General features: G+C 39.6%; 1 protein-coding gene across 4 annotated transcripts in view; it reads right to left on the bottom strand.

Annotated features, from left to right (window-relative positions):
* UAP1 (UDP-N-acetylglucosamine pyrophosphorylase 1) overlaps nt 1-17,471 on the bottom strand; it is a 48,433-nt gene that overhangs the window by 13,647 nt on the left and 17,315 nt on the right. For all 4 annotated transcript variants that reach the window (XM_027868527.1, XM_027868530.1, XM_027868528.1 and 1 more), the window contains exons 3-5: nt 14,526-14,730; nt 12,772-12,947; nt 5,286-5,458 (exon numbers count right to left, since the gene is read on the bottom strand). In XM_027868527.1, the coding sequence (XP_027724328.1) occupies nt 5,286-5,458; nt 12,772-12,947; nt 14,526-14,730 (554 nt within the window). The remainder of the gene's footprint in view (nt 1-5,285; nt 5,459-12,771; nt 12,948-14,525; nt 14,731-17,471) is intronic.

Raw genomic sequence — 17,471 nt, 5'->3', positions numbered from 1 at the left:
ACTGTCCTCAAACATCTGAAGGCTGCTACAAGATTAGACTTGTTCTGCTTGGATCCAGAGGACAAAACTTAGAGCAATGGGTGGAAATTGTGAAGAGGCAATTTAGGCCTGATGTAATTAAAAACCTCCTAACAACACTACTGAAAACTGGAATGAGCTCTCTGGGAAAGGAGTGTGTTCCTTCTCCTTGGAAGTCTTCAAGCAGCCCCTTGTCAGGTGTGCTGAAAAAGGCTCTATTAGATACCCAATGACAATCATCCACACCCACCTTTCTTGCTACCTTTCCAGATTTAATCTTTTTGTTTTCTAGATATGTGTATGCAGCACTTTTGTTCCCAGACATAACATCTCACATCCTCTGGGGCCCTGTAGGCTTCCAACCTGGGGCTAAAATCTGGACTAAGTTCAGACATTCAATCTCCTTCCATTATAACAAATGTTTCTTTGGCATCTTTAACATTACCAATTTCTTTCAGCAGTGAACAGGTGCAAATAAGTAATAAGCTCAAGTTCAGTGATGGGACGATGGAACATTTTGAAACTAAATCGTTTTAAATTTTACCCAGTACCGTGGAACTATTATGAACACATTTTTCTCATTTTACCAGATTTGTAAAGTACTTTATAAAGTAGAAATTTTTATTTTCTTTTTTTTCCATTAGAATATCAACAAATGTATTTTATGGGAAAAAGTAATAGATGTGTATTTATTACTTATTTTTATAGTTTTTTTTAGTACCTTGCACATTTATAGCAGGTGTTCAAAAATGAGTTGGCCGACTGCATATTTCTACTCCAGAGGTCTTTGAAAAAGTTTTCATTTATTTTTACAATATCTTTGTAATAAGAAAAACAGAGGTAGCTAAAAAGTCAACATACTGATACAAGATAATCAGAAAATTAAAAATTTCACATCCATTTCATTATCTCCTATGACTACCATTTTTAAATATCACAAGAAATCACTCCTTGATTTTGTGGCATCGAGGCATAGAGGAGCCTTAAAGGTCACCAAGTCCAGCATCCTCCTTCATGCAGAAATCCCTTCCACAGTGTTCCAGACAGGGGGCCATTTAGCAGCTGGCCCCTGCCTAATCACTTCCGGTGCTATAGAGCTCATCATCCCATGACAGCCCATTCTACTGCTGGGCTGCTCTGTCAGATAGTTCTGTGGTAAAGAAAGCAGAAAGAGCTCTGGACTGGAGGGTCAGGAGACCCAGGATTGAATCAAAGTCCCAACACTTATGTGTGGCCTACATCAATCCATAACAAGCTCTTACTGTGTACTTACTACGTGCTAAGCACTAGGAATATAGAGAAGGAAATTAAATAATACATGCCCTCAGGAAGTTTATATTTTTTGGGGGAAAATGTTTACACAGAGAAGTAAGCACAAAATGGGTACAAAGTAAATTTGGAGAGGGAACACTTAGGAGAAACTAGGGAGGGTCTTCATGTAGCCCTCATGACGTGCTAAGCTTTGAAAGAAGTTAAAGATTCTAAGAGGGAGAAGTGAGCAGGAAGAACAGTAGAGGGATGGGGAAGAGCCTGACCAGAGGCACAGAGATGGAGAAGGAGCAGGCATGCAGCCATGAGCAAGGCAGCTCCTTTGTGTGGAACATGGGAAGAGAACATGAAGGAGAAGATGACGCAACCACCCTGGAAAGGCGGCTAGGCTGGCCTCAGACTAGGAAGGGCTTGAAATGCCAAACAAGGTGTGTCTGCGTGGCTGGGAAGCCCTGGGGGAGTGTTCTGAGTGACTCAGTCAGAGCTGTACCTCAGGAATATATTCATGTCACTTTGGATCTGAACAGAGGCAGGAGAAGCCAGAGGAAAAGAGACTAAACCTTGACCAAGTGAAGGATGAGCTTCTGTTTCATAATCTATAACATGAGAATGAATAATAATCCCTGCACCTCTTATCACGCAAGACTACCCTGGGAATCAAATGAACGAGTAAATGAAAAACATTTATGAAGTGCCAACTACATACCAAGCATATAGTAAGATAGTAAAAGTTCTCTGTAAGCAGAAAAACAGTATACTCAATGACCACAACAATACTGTTGGGGGGATGGGATACTAAATGTTATATCCTTATAATGACCAAGTCTGGCACTGGAGAAGATTTGAGAAAATGCACCTTCCTCCCTTTGTTGAAAAGGTAAGGGACTGTGGTTGTAGAATACGGCCTATACTGAAGCACTGGCTGGTTCTGCTGAACTGGTTTTTACCACTTTCTGTTTTTTAATCTTTGTTACAAGAGATGGCTCACTAAGGAAGGCAAGTGAGAATTGTATATATTCAGGAATGGATATCATGTAAAAACAAAAAGGCATCTTTTTTTGGCATCCACTTTTAAAAGGTATTTTGTGACCTTAAAACATTATGTAAGTGAAAGCTAATATTATAATTATCACATTGAGCCAAAATCCTCCTCTCAATAACTTTCACCCATTAATACTAGTTCTGCCATCCAGAACTACATGAGGGCAGACCTAATACCTCTTTCATATGATATAAAATATCAGTTATTATTATTCCCATAATTATATTGGAACTAATTAAAATTTTCTAAGAATATATCAATAAAACATTTACTACTACAGTTTTTCAAAGTACATAAATCATTTTGATTTAATAAGCCAAAAAACACTGATACATATAGAATTATAAAAAGTATTACTGTTAATGTACTATCAGTCTAACCTGAATTGCCTGGTTTTAAAGACATAAAAAATCATACAATTTGAGTTAGATGGGCCTTAAATGGTCACCTAATCTATTCCATATGAAAAGGAGTCCTTAATGTGTGTTATAATGGCAAAAACAGAACCAGGGGTCAATAATAATAATAACTAGCCTCAATAAAGAGTTTATGTTATTAACAACACCTAATGATGTGGGTGCTATCATTATTCCTATTTCACATGAGAGAGGTTAAGTGACTTATCCAAGGTCATATAACTAACCAGCGTCTCCCAACTAGCACTCAGCCCACTACTCTAGAAGCCATAGGGCCCTTAGATTCCAATGGCCCGAGTTTCAGTCTCAGCTCTAGCACTCACTGTGTGACCTTAGAGACAGTAGATACAGCACTGAGCTTTGAGGGAGGAAAGAGCCGAGACCAGTGCTGTGACTAACTATCTCTGCGACCACAGGACTCTCTGAAACTCAGTTTCCTCATCTGTAAAGGGAGAGGGAAGCAATTAGACTAGATGATTTCTAACGTCCAGAAAGGCCTCTAAATTGTATGATCCCATTCCAAAGATCCCTTCTAGCTTGAAAAGCCCAGTATGCTATGTATGATGCTAAAGCAATGTATGGATATTAAGCAGAAGAGCAGCCCCAAGCGGACAGAGTGAGAACTACATTTTGTTTCCATTAGTGGACCTTGGATGCTTCCTATCTAAACAGGGATGACAAATAAAATCAATTTTAGATCTATAAGGAATAGATTTTAGAAAGAGAAAAAAGGAAGTCTTATCAGTCCTATGAGCTCTGTCTCTCCAGAGACCCCTAGCTTCTATTTGTGTATGTGCTATTATTTTAATATTTTAAGAATTATAATTGTCAGTATACTTCGAACTTAGATGATATTTGAGGGTTGCTGTGTCCAAAAAAAAAAAAAAAAATACCCCACAGCCACTCTGCTAACTGGGCTAGGCTGGTATTAGAGAACAGGAAGAGTCCATGGCCAGGCCACACTCAAGGCCTTTCCAAGCTAGGTAGGGCCTGCCAGAGTTTATGTTCTGCTGGTAGAGTCTTTGAGAACCCAATGCCAGGGTGCCGCAATGAGGCATAAGAGCAGGGCTTTAATGTCATGCTGCGGCATACTTCTAAGTAGTCTCTCCTCACTAGCTAGAGTCTTTGTCCTTATTCCTCACTGTGAGTAACCTTGTTATAGGCAATGGGGTTTTAGAACTCCAATCAAATGGACAGACCTGCCACGGCAACAGAGTGTATTGCTGAATGCTATCTTCAAACCAAGGTTTCCTTCTGCCGGACAGGACAGGTTATTCAAATCTAAATTGCTCTCAGCGGCACAGACAACCAAAAGCAGGCTATGAGGCTATTTGTCCTGACTATGAGAAAAACTAACCCCAGGTCATTTTTTTCAAACTCAAACTCAAATGCATGGTACCACTCACTAACCAGAATGCATTCTCCTAATGCCACTCTAATGAAATATTATGTAGTTCTCATTTTCTCCAGTTCTCGTAAAGTGTATGCTCTTGAATATAAAACAATATCAAGTTCATGATGCTTATTTTCATTACCATAGTTCTTTGATGAATGGCTAGGATTCTCCAAGAACCACTGAAACCCTGGAGAGGAAAAACTGTATGACGTTTTCATAGAGCATATGTAGTACATTGATACATGACATACATAAATATATAAATGTACATGTGTATTCATATGTATGTATGTATGTATGTATATGTTTAATAACTTGACAGGTCCCTGATTCAAAGTCTGATCTGTACTAGATCAGATGACATATGGAAATCAGTCTGGTAAAATGCTGAAAAGTCATCAGCCCTGGCATCAAGAGACCAACTCTACCACTTAATTACTAGCAATATGACCTTGGGCAAGTCACTTCTCCTGTAAAACAGGAACAAGAAGAAGAAGAATCCTGGCCTTAATTGCCACAGGGGGTGGTTGTGAGACTAGTGCTTTATGACTCATAAAGCACTCTGTGAATGTCAGCGATTATCATTATCTCAAACCACTTCAACAGGCAAGTGAAGACTATTTAAAACAAATGGAGGGAAGGCAGCTCAAGCAAAGGTCTTCAGTGGAAAGATCATACCAACCCTTTTCATAGCTACATGTAGATCGCCTTTTCTTCCAGCAAAAGGGCTTACAAAATCTGCCCCCACCCATCTGGAACGTGTTCCTAAAAAATGTCCCAAGCAGGCACCTAGCCAGGCCAGCCCACAATGAGACACTACTCAGAGGGGAGGAGGAATGCTAAGTCATCTGAGTACTCCAGTGGAAAGGGTGCTGGGGGAAGAGGCAGACATCCAAGAGATTCCAGTGCTCGTCTTGTGAGACACCAGATCTCCCTCCTCTCTGGACCTGATTCCTCAGCTGTAAAATGCGGGGGGGGGGGGTGGGGGTGTGGAGAGTCAGACGATCTTCACTCCAGAGATAATGACTGAAGACCTTCACAAAACCACCTTGATTAAAACCTAAGACGATTGTTAACATTATTCTATTGACTCATTGGGGACAAAAATCAAGCCCCCTTGTAGCTAATCCAGGCAGTACATTACCTTTGCTCCACAATCTGCTCCTTTTTGAATGCAGAATCCAATGAAACGTGGGTCTGCTACTTTCACCAAGATGTTGTCAACACAGTAGACATGGATTCCCCAAATGCCCCTTTTCTCCATATCTTCCACAATGCCATGGGCTGCAAGAGCTCGGTAAAGACCACCATTCCCGTCTGAGAAGTAAAACAGTTCAACAGTGAACCAAAGCCTACGAAATGTTACCCAAAAAGTTGTGGACATTTCTAAGTTGATATGAAGACTTCTGAAAACCAAAGTTTCACATTGTAAAGTTTGAAAATCAAATGCTCCAAAAAGAAAGGGGTCAAATGCTAGATGACAATATACTTTTATAAACAATGTTTAACCAAATAAGTAGGACATCATCTAAGTAACTTGGATTTTCTGCCCCTTTTCTTTACTCAGTTCCCTCAAGTGTGTCTTATTTAATAAACTTGTAAAATACCACATTCTTTAAAAAGTAAATGTTATTTCATACAGTTTCAGGTTCTATTAATATCTTCCTGAAATAAATCAATTATGAAGTTACAGCCCCAAAGACACATTCTTCAGCCTCAAAAATATGAATACTTGAAGGTGTCATTCAAAGTCACTTGCCAGTGAATCAAGCTATTGTACTTTACCTTAAAAGAATGGAAATGGAAATAAACTGGTATCTCTTAAAGGGCCCCCCTCCCCAGGCAGTTTCCAGTGTAGTTTCACATATATTTTCTCCCTACAAAGCTAAAGGTGACTTTCAATAATGAGCACCCATCACACTTTTTCACAAAATAATGACCACACTATTGAGGATCTTTAAAATCTAAAACAACCCTAAAAAAAATATTTAGGCCTGTCTGCCTCCAGGTAATCACTCAGCAGCAGCCCATTTTCATCCCTTTTTTTTGGTGGGGGGAGACATAAACATATCAGTGTACTTTTCTCAAAGCATATTGTGTGAGAGGCTTCCTCAAATTATTGATATAAAGGGGAAGGGAGTCAAAAATTCAGTTCTGAAGAAAATGGAGAAAAATATTCTACTCTAACAGAAAGAATTCACATTATAGAACTTAAAGGTATGCAAAACACTTTCCATACAACAACCCTCAGAGGTAGGTGATTCAAATATTATTTTCTCCCCTTGATAGATGAGGAAGCTAAATCTCTTAGTGGTGAAGTGACTCAACCATGGAAACAAAGTTAATAAGTAACTGGGGCAGGATGAGAACCCAGGTCTCCTGACTCCAAGCCCAACCTTTTTTCTACCACATCATACTGCCTTTCAATACAAACTGGAGACTGTTGAAAATTATTAGGTTCAGAGTACAACTGTAAAATCTTTATGAGCAAGTTTAATACGCATATGTTGAGGATTTCTTTAATGTAAGCAGGAGAAGTGAATAGGCAGGGTTTTGTAAATTATTTTCTCCAGCAGACCACAGCTTCACAATCATGTAACTAAGAGAGGTAGAATATATGTGATTTGATGTTTTGTTTTGTTTTGTTTTGTTTTGAATCCTGATTCAGGAGAGCAAAAATGTAAGCCTGAAAGGCTTCCAATTGAGTATATCACACATGTACGTTATATTCCTATGACTTGCACATGGTTACACAGCTAATCACCCTCTAAGATGGGACCTGAACCCTGGCCCTCCTGGTTCCAAGTCTGGAAAAATATCAAGCAAAGCACAAAACTGGTAGGCAAGTGCTCATCAAAGGTGTTCTCCACTGTCATGGAGAATACCCAGTCCGGTCCAAATGGAACTGGGTGACACAGAGGGTGCCCTAAAGATGGTGAAGACCTCCAGATGCTCAGGCTCCATGAAAGGGCAACACATGGTCTTTTACAAGTTTATTAGATAAGACACACTTGAGGGAACTGAGTAAAGTACAAGCCTTGGAACAAGGAGGCCCTGGGTGTGAACCACCTCAACAGCTCCTAGCTGGTTAACCCTGGGCAGGTCACTCACTAGTCCCTCTCCTTCTCTATGAAGACAGCATGATGACAGCAGCTATCTCACAGAGTTGTGAAGATCAAACAAGGTAACATATGTAAAACGTTAGACCTCAAAGTGCTCTATCAAATATCAGCAATCACTGTTATTATTATTACTTTCACAGAGAAAACAGGAGCATTCAAAGGCAGCATCTGTCATTTATCTTGGGTGGGTCTATCTATCATCAGAACACTAAAAACAGATATGCCTTACACATGACCAGAAATGACAGTGGCATGGTGGAAGGTGTCCTGAAGGGGCAGGCAAGACACCTGGATTCTTAACTATGCTTCAGCTACTAACTAGTAGTAACTTTTATCAAAGTCACTTAATCCCTGGATAGAGAAGTAGGGGAAAAGGGGGGGGGTGGCGTGGTGAAGGCATAGTCTGTCTAGATGCAGCAATATAATCCTACTATGATTGTTTGGGAGCAAGGAAGAAATATGTTCATACCAAATGTTCTATGTCCCAAGCACATATCTGTGTTTATTTCATGTGAAATTCATAATCTAGAAAGCTACTTCCTTATCAGTAAACAGCGACAATCTTAGAGTCAGATACAGGGTTAAGAGGGAGAGAAGGGCCAAACCGAGTTATCCAGTGTTAACTGGATACAGCAATTATCAATTAGCACAGTGCTAGCAATGGTCTAAGCATGAGGATCCCGAACAAAGTAAACCTGGAGAGAAAAAAGTTCAGAACAAATCATTTCAACAGGTAAATAGAAAGGAACCACCATGTAGGTGGCAAGATATGAAGAATATGGCTGATGGAGAATCATGCTAACTTAGGCCCCATCTATTAGGATAGCTAGATGGCCCTCAATGGAAGGGAACCCTAGGACAGAATGGCCAATATTTAAAAGGGCAAGACCCACTAAGTATAGACTAGGAAAACAGGCTATTGAGAAAGAGGGAGCGCCCAGAGGACAGAACACCAAGACCCCTGGGAAACACATAGGTTAGGATGGTAAACTTCAGGCGGGAAAGACAGCCTGAATCCCAAAGGGAAGCATTTAATTCTACAGACATTTATTAAACATCTATTATAATCACATAACAATGGCTGTGAAGATAAAAACTGAAATAGCTCCTGCTCTCAAAAAGTTTACATGCTGCTGGATTCTTGGGATGGGCATCATCATCTCACTCCTATAGAGAGACAGGGGATCAGAGAGTCTCAGAGGAGAGAGGCACGATCCTTGGGCAGAAGGTCTAAGCCTAAGATCAAGAGCTTGTTGGAGAAGATGAAGGAAGAGAAGAACTAGACATAAAGATTAGGAAAGGAGATTCTAAGAAAATTATTACATCTAAAGTTTTGCTAATTTTTTTTTTTAACCAAAAACTTTATCAAGTTTCACCAACCTGAACTTACTGGTTTGTGACTGAGATCCATGTTAACTCTGGAATAAGAAATGAGCTATTAGCTAATAGGCAAACGCAGCATATTCCAGTGGAAAGAACAATGGGGTTGTGGTCAGAGACCTGAATTTGAATCCTTCTGCTGCCTGTACAGCTAAGGGCATTTTCCCAAGGGCCTTGGTTCCTCTAAAGAGGGGTTGGAACAGATGCCCTCCGAGGTTTTTTCCAGCTCTATATCTATGATTCTCTGATTCAAATAAAAAGAAGGCCAGGAATAAGAAAAGACTAGCTCCAGTTACAGTTATTTACTCTGCCTAACATCTTTACATGGCTCCACGAAAACACAAAATTTGCTGAACTAATGTTATGGGGAAAATTAGTTCCATAGAAACAACTTTTATGTGCACGCTGCAATGTGAAGAGCATCTGCAGACTAGCCTCAGGAGCATTACTGCCCCTGGCGCTGCCCCAACGCTGGCTCCTGTCAATACTGAACTGTTCCTTTCAGCTGTGTGGGAAAAGCTGAACTAGATTACAAGGGATTTTTGCTGAAGCTGAAGTTTACTGTGAAATGATATTGGACACGACATCTTTATGAGGGGCATTCATGAAGGACCGGATTTTATTTAAAATATTTGCAACAATGTAAATGACTTCTACTGTTATTTAATAATAATAACAATAATAATAATGACAACAATAACAATATTTGTATAGTGAACTGAGGCAGGGTCATACAACTAAATCTAAAGCAGGATTTGAAGTCAGGGTTTCACTCACCAATTATTTCCTTGCCATACCTTGCAATTAAGCCCCTCTAAAATATCTAAAAGTAGGAGAGCATTTCAAAGGAAAAAAAGGTGACAAAAATTATGTTGTTCCCCCCAAAACAAACTTGAATTGAGGAACCCAATAAAAGGGGGAGGGTACCAACTAGGCACCAACACAGGGCACGAGCAATATAGTCTAATGGAGAGCGAATGCCAGTCTGGGGGGGGTGGGAAGGCAATGTAGGCTGATGGAGGTCTCCAAGAAGAGCCTAATGTGCCTTGTCTCTAGCTCTAAAATCTTTATGTCTCAATCACTAAATGTCATGAAGCCTAAGGCCAAACATATCACGTTATCACAAAAGGGCACCGAGACACAACTTTTCCCCAAGAAGTGGAGATGTCTGCGTGCATACACACACATCTCCTCTGTGTAAGCATGCAGATGTCTGGGTGCAATTTAACCTTGTGAAGTTAGAGGGGCATTTAACACACTCCCTGGTATGTATGAAGTGCTTGATAAATGCCAGCTGACCACCTGGAGCTCTCCCAACAAGCAGCAGCTGAGGGGCAGCTTTACATATGAAGGGCAATCGACAGAAGGAAGATAAGGTAGGACTTGGCATCAGGAAGATCTGAATTCAAATTCTGCTTCTGACACTTACTAGTTATGCGACTGGCCAAATCACTCAACCTCTCTGGGTCTCAGTTTCCTCAACTGTAAAATGAAGGGGTTGGATCAGATGGTGTCTAAGGTCCCTTCCAACTATAACTCTGTGATCTTACACTCCTTCAGTCTGCTGTCCTGAAGTCTATGACGGAAGAATGTGACACCCAGAATTCCCTTCCTTCATCCAGGTGTGGTGGCAGAACTGAACTGTTCATTGATGGGTTTTCTAAATTTGCTATCCTGGACATTAAACTGGAAAGTCTCCCTGAGGAAACTGAAAACTCAGAGTTAGAAACCTGAGGCATGCAATGCTCTGGAGGTTAAATGAAGCAAAAAATGGTACCAAATGTAGCACTTGGACAACACAGCCAAGGAAAATGCTTGGGACAAACACTGTGCTCTAAATTTTAGAATAAGTCTGGCTAAATGGAAGCATTGTAAAAGGAAGTCAGGTAAGCACTTATAGGGAAAGGGGACTAAGCTGTGATATAATTAATAGAGGGAACTTCCAGATAAGGGAACTCCCTCTCCTAATGCAAGCTGCTACCTTCTCTGCACCTTCTAGTCTTAGAGAGCTTCTTGGAGCACTGAGAGTATACTATTCTATTAAAAACTCTAATGAGACTGTTGGAGAAAATCCCCTAAGACTGCAAGCATCAAACAGAACCTTCTAGGCCATAGAGGAAATCTCAGAACAAAACCAGAATCACAGAATCTTAAAGTCGGAAGGAATCTTAGATACAACCCAATAAAATCATCCCCTTCACAACATCTGTAACAGTTGGTGAGTGGCCTCATTTGAACACTTTTGGGGACAGGGAACTTACTATCTAATTGAAAGGTAATCCATTCCATTGGCTACTATGTTCTTCTTAAGGTGCCCTACTGGGCCCAGGACCTATGTTCCATGCTTTGCATGCTTCCTTTTACAGCCCAAGCTCAGAGAGACCCTGCTTCTGACAGACACAATGCTTTCCTTAAAAGGTTTCATTAAAATAATTTCTATCCACGTCATCATAATTTCTTTAGTCAGAGCTTTTCAGGCTCCATGAGCCTCCTTCCCTTTCAGAATCTCAGACCATGTCATCATCCCTAGCTTTCTTCTCATCTTTATGAAGTCTATTTTCTAAAAATGTAAGACATAAGTTGAGGCCCAGCATTCTCTTCCTTCCTACTCTAAGACAGTATGGTTATTTTGACTCCAAAGATTATTGGACTCTTCCTTAATGGTCAGTATTAAGCCCAGGGAAGTAGGCTGAGTTATTTTTTCAGCCTTTAGAGATAAAAATCAATATGAAAAATGAAGAATGAAAACAAAGCTTTTCACAGAATAAGACTTTCATCAGATTTCTGTTGAGTCAAAGACTCTGTATCTCTTTCCTCTGTATTAGTCTTATTATCTGTCTCAGGAAAGTATTATGCATATCTTCAGCTGATCCTCCCACAATATTATCACCTTTTTTTTCTCTTTTTTCATCTCCTAATCATCTCTATCTAACAGGCTTCCAACCTCTGGTTTAGTTTCCAAATAGGTATAATATACTTGCTAAACAATCTAACCTGATTCACTCCTTTTATTATTTAAATATTACATTATTTTAAACAAGGTATATTTCATATTTCCATTTTCTAGTCATGAGTTCCATCCCACCAAATCTTGATGATACTTAAGAAAGCCTTTTTACCTTCATGCGTCAAAAATTCAAGTTAGCCTTGTTTCATTACTCATATTCTATGCGATAATGACCGTACGTATTTTTCCTGATCGTCTTCCTTACTATTTTGTGTACCATCTTCATTACTTCTGTGCGTGGGAACTACTACAATATACCTACAGGCCCACACTAGTTAGAAAGAGCCATAGGAAACAATCTAGGCCAGCTTAGCATATATTTCCTCTACAGCATCCCCATGAAGTGATTGTCCAGCTTCTGCTTGAATACCTCAATGAACAGGAACTTACCTCACAGGGCAACCCATCCCACTTTTGAAGTTTTTTTTCTAATACACTGCTGAAATATCCTCCCTGGTGTATATCATTCAGACACCTCCCAAACCCAGAACCTGGCCTATCTAGAAAAGATCCTTCACAGACATTTGCTGCCTTTCCAATCTGAGCTTGTCCTAAGAGAACCAAGGGTTCAAGGTCATGGGTCGGTCCACCACTAGATGGTACCAGAACAACGTGGGGAGGCGGGGCAGAGAACTTTAGGGCTAAGTAATCTCTCCCAAGTAAGAACAGAAATGTTTCATTATCCCTCTCCCCATTCTATAACATCCGCAACTTTCTATAGGACTTTTCACATCCATAAACCACTTCTTAACACTTGACAAAGTCACAAAGAATATTTTGAAAGATATTTCAATAACAATGACTCCAATGATGAGAAAGAACTGGATAGAAAGATTGGCTAATTGTGAATTTTTGAGAATGAAACTCTCTAAAACAAATCTCAAAACAATTAGGTGACTACACAAACATCTTCATTTTATTAGGCAATTTATATTTCTGGATTTTTAAAGAAATCAGTCCTCTGAAGATCATTCCTAATGATCAGCTTTATTTAAGAAAGGATTACCAGAGCCTGATTCATTTTCACCTTAGAGAACAATTAAGGCTCACTTATTTAATTGAAGTTTGATTACTCAGATCATTAGCCCTTCTAGTCACATTAGATAGTAATCAACACAGACCTGGAGCCATGGAAACTTTGCTCTTCTCTTCCAAAATAATTTTCCCATCAAACTGCATAGCAGGTAGCATTCCTTGTTGAAAAAAGATTATATTCTCTTTTTTTAAACCAAAGTACTTGTGCTTTGAGAAGAACTCCTTTGTAGATTCCATTGTCCTGCCACTGGTCATAATGTACCTGGTAAGACAGAAGAAATGTCCAAAAATCATTATTTTCTATGAACTAGACAACAGCAGAACTGTCCCTGCGCTGACCTACAGTAGAGTTTGGGCAGTGCTAGACTATTCTGGTCTCTTTATCTTTCTCCCGAGATGGTTCCTATAAGCTGCCTCCCAAGCACAGAGTATTCTCAGGACATTTCTCAATCAACTCAGTACTGAGATTCTGCTATGAAAGAGAATCAAGCTACATTTCTAAAACTCTTGGAGCACCTGAATTCTTCCAACTAACCTCAGCATACACTTTATGATATGAAATGTATTCTAAGTCCATGAGAGACATTCTACAAGAATGAAAGAGTGGAAGCAACATCCAGTAGAATGCTCAACCATAGATTTTTTATAAAAATTCTGAAATGGTATTAGAAATATTCTTTTAACACTTCCACTGACTTTACAAACATAAAATGATAAATAACCCTCTACCTTGCCTGGCACAAGGGTTATCTATGGAAATGGCCCATTTATAATATATATGTGTGTGTGTGTGTGTGTGTGTATATATATATGTACTCTGTTCTAGAAATTTACATGCACAAATGATGATGGATAGACCATTTTATGTGATGGACACATATTAGAACAGCAGAAAAATATTCAATCTAGACTGACAATTACACTCAACATAAGAGTATTAAGCATATGTCAGAGAATCCTAGGAGGGCTATTTCCAAGATAATATTGAAATGAATGACACACACTCCAGCAAGTTTGGAAAAGCACAGAAAGGCAGATGTAATTCAAAACCTCAAACAGAAAAATATGGCTTCAGTTGTGTTAATGTGGTTTAAGCACAAAGCAATAAAGAAACTAATTACCAAAAGGGAGAAATGCTCAAAAAAATTAGTAAATCTGGTGTTAAAGAAATCAAACTACTATTAGCTTGAGGAAATTATTTTTCATACTTAACACAACTGCCCTTCCCCAAAGTGCAGGAGGAGTACACCTACACATGAACGCAAAGTGCCTCCTTTGATTTATAGGACAACAGATGCCACACGGAAAAATCTAGTGTAAAATGAATTAAATTTAAAATATCCTATTTATAAAGCATCTCTGGTAAATCCTCTAAGAGAAAGAATCCTTTACATTAGTTAACCTAAAGATAAGCTTAATTTATCACATTTATAAATCTAGATTTTCAGATATTATCTTTGTCAATCACAAGGCTTAGGAGAGTAACACAAATGTTCAGATTGAGATGTCACATTTATGCAGTGTAGCTGATCTCTACTCGATCTCTACTCCTCCTACAACATAACTGATTTTCTTTCTTATTCCTCACCCTAGGCAGTGTTCAAAAAACACGTAAGTACATTAGTCTTTGAAGCCACAATGACTAGTGAAATGTGGTTGGTGAACTATTTGAATATAGATGATTTTAATATAGATATTAATGCAAATGATAAATGAGGTTGCGACAATGCTCCTTTCTCCCAGCATCATCAAACAAAATGCCTGGTTACTATTATTGATATGCATTTTGAATATCACAAACCAATCTATACTAGGAAATGCTAGCCAAAAGCCTTTTTACCAAGGAATGATGCACTGGCTGCCATGATGTTTTTCAACTAGCTGTTGTAGTTTCAAAATGCGCTCAGCTTGGATCTGGAAGAGTGTTTTATGCGACGGCAAACCCACGTCATACATTCCTTTGGGATATGCCACACCAAGTCTTGTGCCCTGACCACCAGCCAGAAGAAGAACTGCCACTTTGTTTTGGGAAATCTGAAGAAACCCTAGAAAAGAAAAAAACATATTGATACCAACTGGTCACAAAGTTGTCCAGCTGCATAGCTGTTTTTGTCCTTAAGGATCTAACTTTTTTTTTTTTTTTAGCAACTGGTCCCATATTCAGCACACATATGCAGGTAACAGTGGCCTCCCAGCTGCATGATTTCCAGCTTTAAGGTATGAATGATTAGGAATTAGCAAAGAGTTATATTTACAAGTTTTTCTTAACTAAAACCATTAAACTGAAAGAGAAGCCATGCTGAAAGCATGACATACTTTCCATTTTCATTTATTTTCTCTCCCTCCCACCTCTCCAACTCCACTGAGAAAGGAAAAGAAAAAAGAAAAAAGAAAAACAAAATCTTTGTAACATAAAATGCAAAATCAAGTAAAACAAATTTCCACACTGGCCTTCTCCAAAAATGAATTTGTCATTCTATGTCTTGAGTTTATCCTCTGGCACCATGGTTGGTGAATGCATTGATCAAAATTCTTAAGTTTTTCAAACAATTATTTTGACAATATTGTTGTAAACATGTACATTGTTTTCCTGGTTCTGTTCACTTCACTCTGAATTCCCTCATACAAGTCTGCCTAGATTTCTCTGAAACCATCCTTTTCATCATTTCTTAAAGCACAATAGACAAGCCATGTCAATGAACAGTTAATAAATGCCTACTATGTGCTAGGCATTACGCTAAGTGCTAGAGATACAGAGGAAGGTAAAAACCAGTGTCTATTCTCAAGGAGCTCACAGTCTAATGGGGAAGACAACATAAAAACCACTAGGTACAAATAAGAAATGCACAGGGCAAACTGGGGATAATCTTTTAGGGAACGGACTAACATTAAGGAAGCTAGGAATATTCCTGTACCATATTTTGTTTTGCCATTCCCTAATTCTTGGGCACTCCCTTTATTTGATGGTTCCAGTTTATTTGATGGTTCAAAAAGAGCTGCTGTAAATAGGTTTTTGTACATAAAGGGCCTTTTCCTGTTTCTTTGATCTCTTGAGGTCAGCGACAGAGTAGTGACATAGCTGGGTAAAAGGGTTTGCACAGTCTAGTAACTCTTTGGGCACAGTTGCAAACTGCTCTCTAGAACGGATCAACCAATTAACAGCTCTACCAACAGTGCATTAATGCGTCTGGTTTCCTGTAGCCCTTTCAACATGTGTCATTTTCCTTTTTTTGGTCATCTCCGCCAAATAGATTTCTTTCCTTGAGGATTCTCTATCCATATCGTTTGATCTTTAATCAATGGGGGAATCAATCAGTCAGTCAATAAACATTCACTAAGTGCCTACTATGTTCCAGGCACTGTGTGAAGTGCTAGGGATACAATGAAAGGCAAAGGGGAGTTCTTGATCTCAAGAGCTCACAGTCTAATGGGGGAGACAATGTACAAACAAGCTATACAAGATAAAACATGGGAAATAATCATCAGAGGAAAATCATTAAAATTAAGGGGGATCTAGAAAGGTTTCCTGTAGAAAGTGAGATTATAGCTGGGACTTAAAGGAAGCCAGGAAAGCCAGGAGGCAGAGATGAGGAGGGAGAACATTCTAGGAACAGGGGACAGCCAGTGAAAATGCCTGGTGGCAGGAGTATTCTGTGCAAGGATCTGCAAGGAGGCCAATGTCTCTGGATCACAGGGTATGGGGTGGGGGTGGGGAGTGTTTATAAGGTGTAAGAAGAATGGAAAGGTAGGGAGGAGGGAGGTACAGGTTATGAAGGGCTTTGAATGCCAAATAAAGCATTTTGTACTCAATTCTGGAGGTGATAGGGAGCCACTGGAGTCTGAGTAGAAGGGTGACATGGTCAGACCTGTGCTTTAGGAAAATCAGTTTGACAGGTAAGTGGAAGATGGATTGGAGTGGGGAGAGACTTGAGGCAGGGGGACCAACTAAGCAGGCTACTGAGATAGACCAGGTGTGAAGTGATGAAGGCCAGCACTAGGGTGGTGACAGTATCAGAGGACAAAAAGAGGCAAGAGGTGTCACAAAAGTAAAATGGCTACAGATTGGATATGGTGGGAGGGGAATGAGAGAGAGTAAGGGTGACAGCTTGATTGGGTGACTGTGAGGATAACGGTACTATCAACAGTAAAAGGGAAATAAGGTAGAGGGAGGAAAGATAGATGCAGTTTGGGTCATGCTGAGTTTACGATGTCTATGGAACATTCAGTCTGAGATGGCCAAAGTTGGAAATGCAAAACTGGAAGTTAGCGGAGAGATCTGGACCAGGTAAGCCAATCTGAGAATCATCAGCATGGAGATGATAACTGAATCCCTGAGAGATGATGAGATTACTAAGCGAAATAATACAGAAGGAGAAAAGAGGAGGGTCCAGGTCAGAGCAGGCAAGACCTGGACGAAGATCAAGCAAAGGAGACTGAAAAAGAGCAGTCAGATAGGTAGGAAAAGAATCTGAAGAGTGTGGTGTCACAAAAACCTAGAGAAAAGAGAATATGAAGAAAAAGAATGCAATTGACAGTGTTACGGGCTGCAAAGAGATCGAGAAGGGGCCATGAAATCTGGCAATGAAGAGATCATACTTTGGAGAGAGCAGTTTTGATTGAATGAAAAGCTGGAAATCAGAGTGTAGAGTTAAAAAGACAATGACATGAAAGAAGTGGAGGTACTTGTTTCCAATGACTTTCTCAAGTAGTTTAGCCACAAAAAGGAGGAGAGAGATGGAATGATAAATTCCGAAGATGCAGGGATCAAGTGAGGGTTTGGGGTTTG

Source organism: Vombatus ursinus, unplaced genomic scaffold, assembly GCF_900497805.2.
Source record: "Vombatus ursinus unplaced genomic scaffold, bare-nosed wombat genome assembly UNPS02014789.1, whole genome shotgun sequence".
Lineage (NCBI taxonomy): Eukaryota > Metazoa > Chordata > Mammalia > Diprotodontia > Vombatidae > Vombatus > Vombatus ursinus.
Note: the sequence above shows the minus strand (reverse complement) of the source record. Positions and strands in the feature narration are given on the sequence as shown.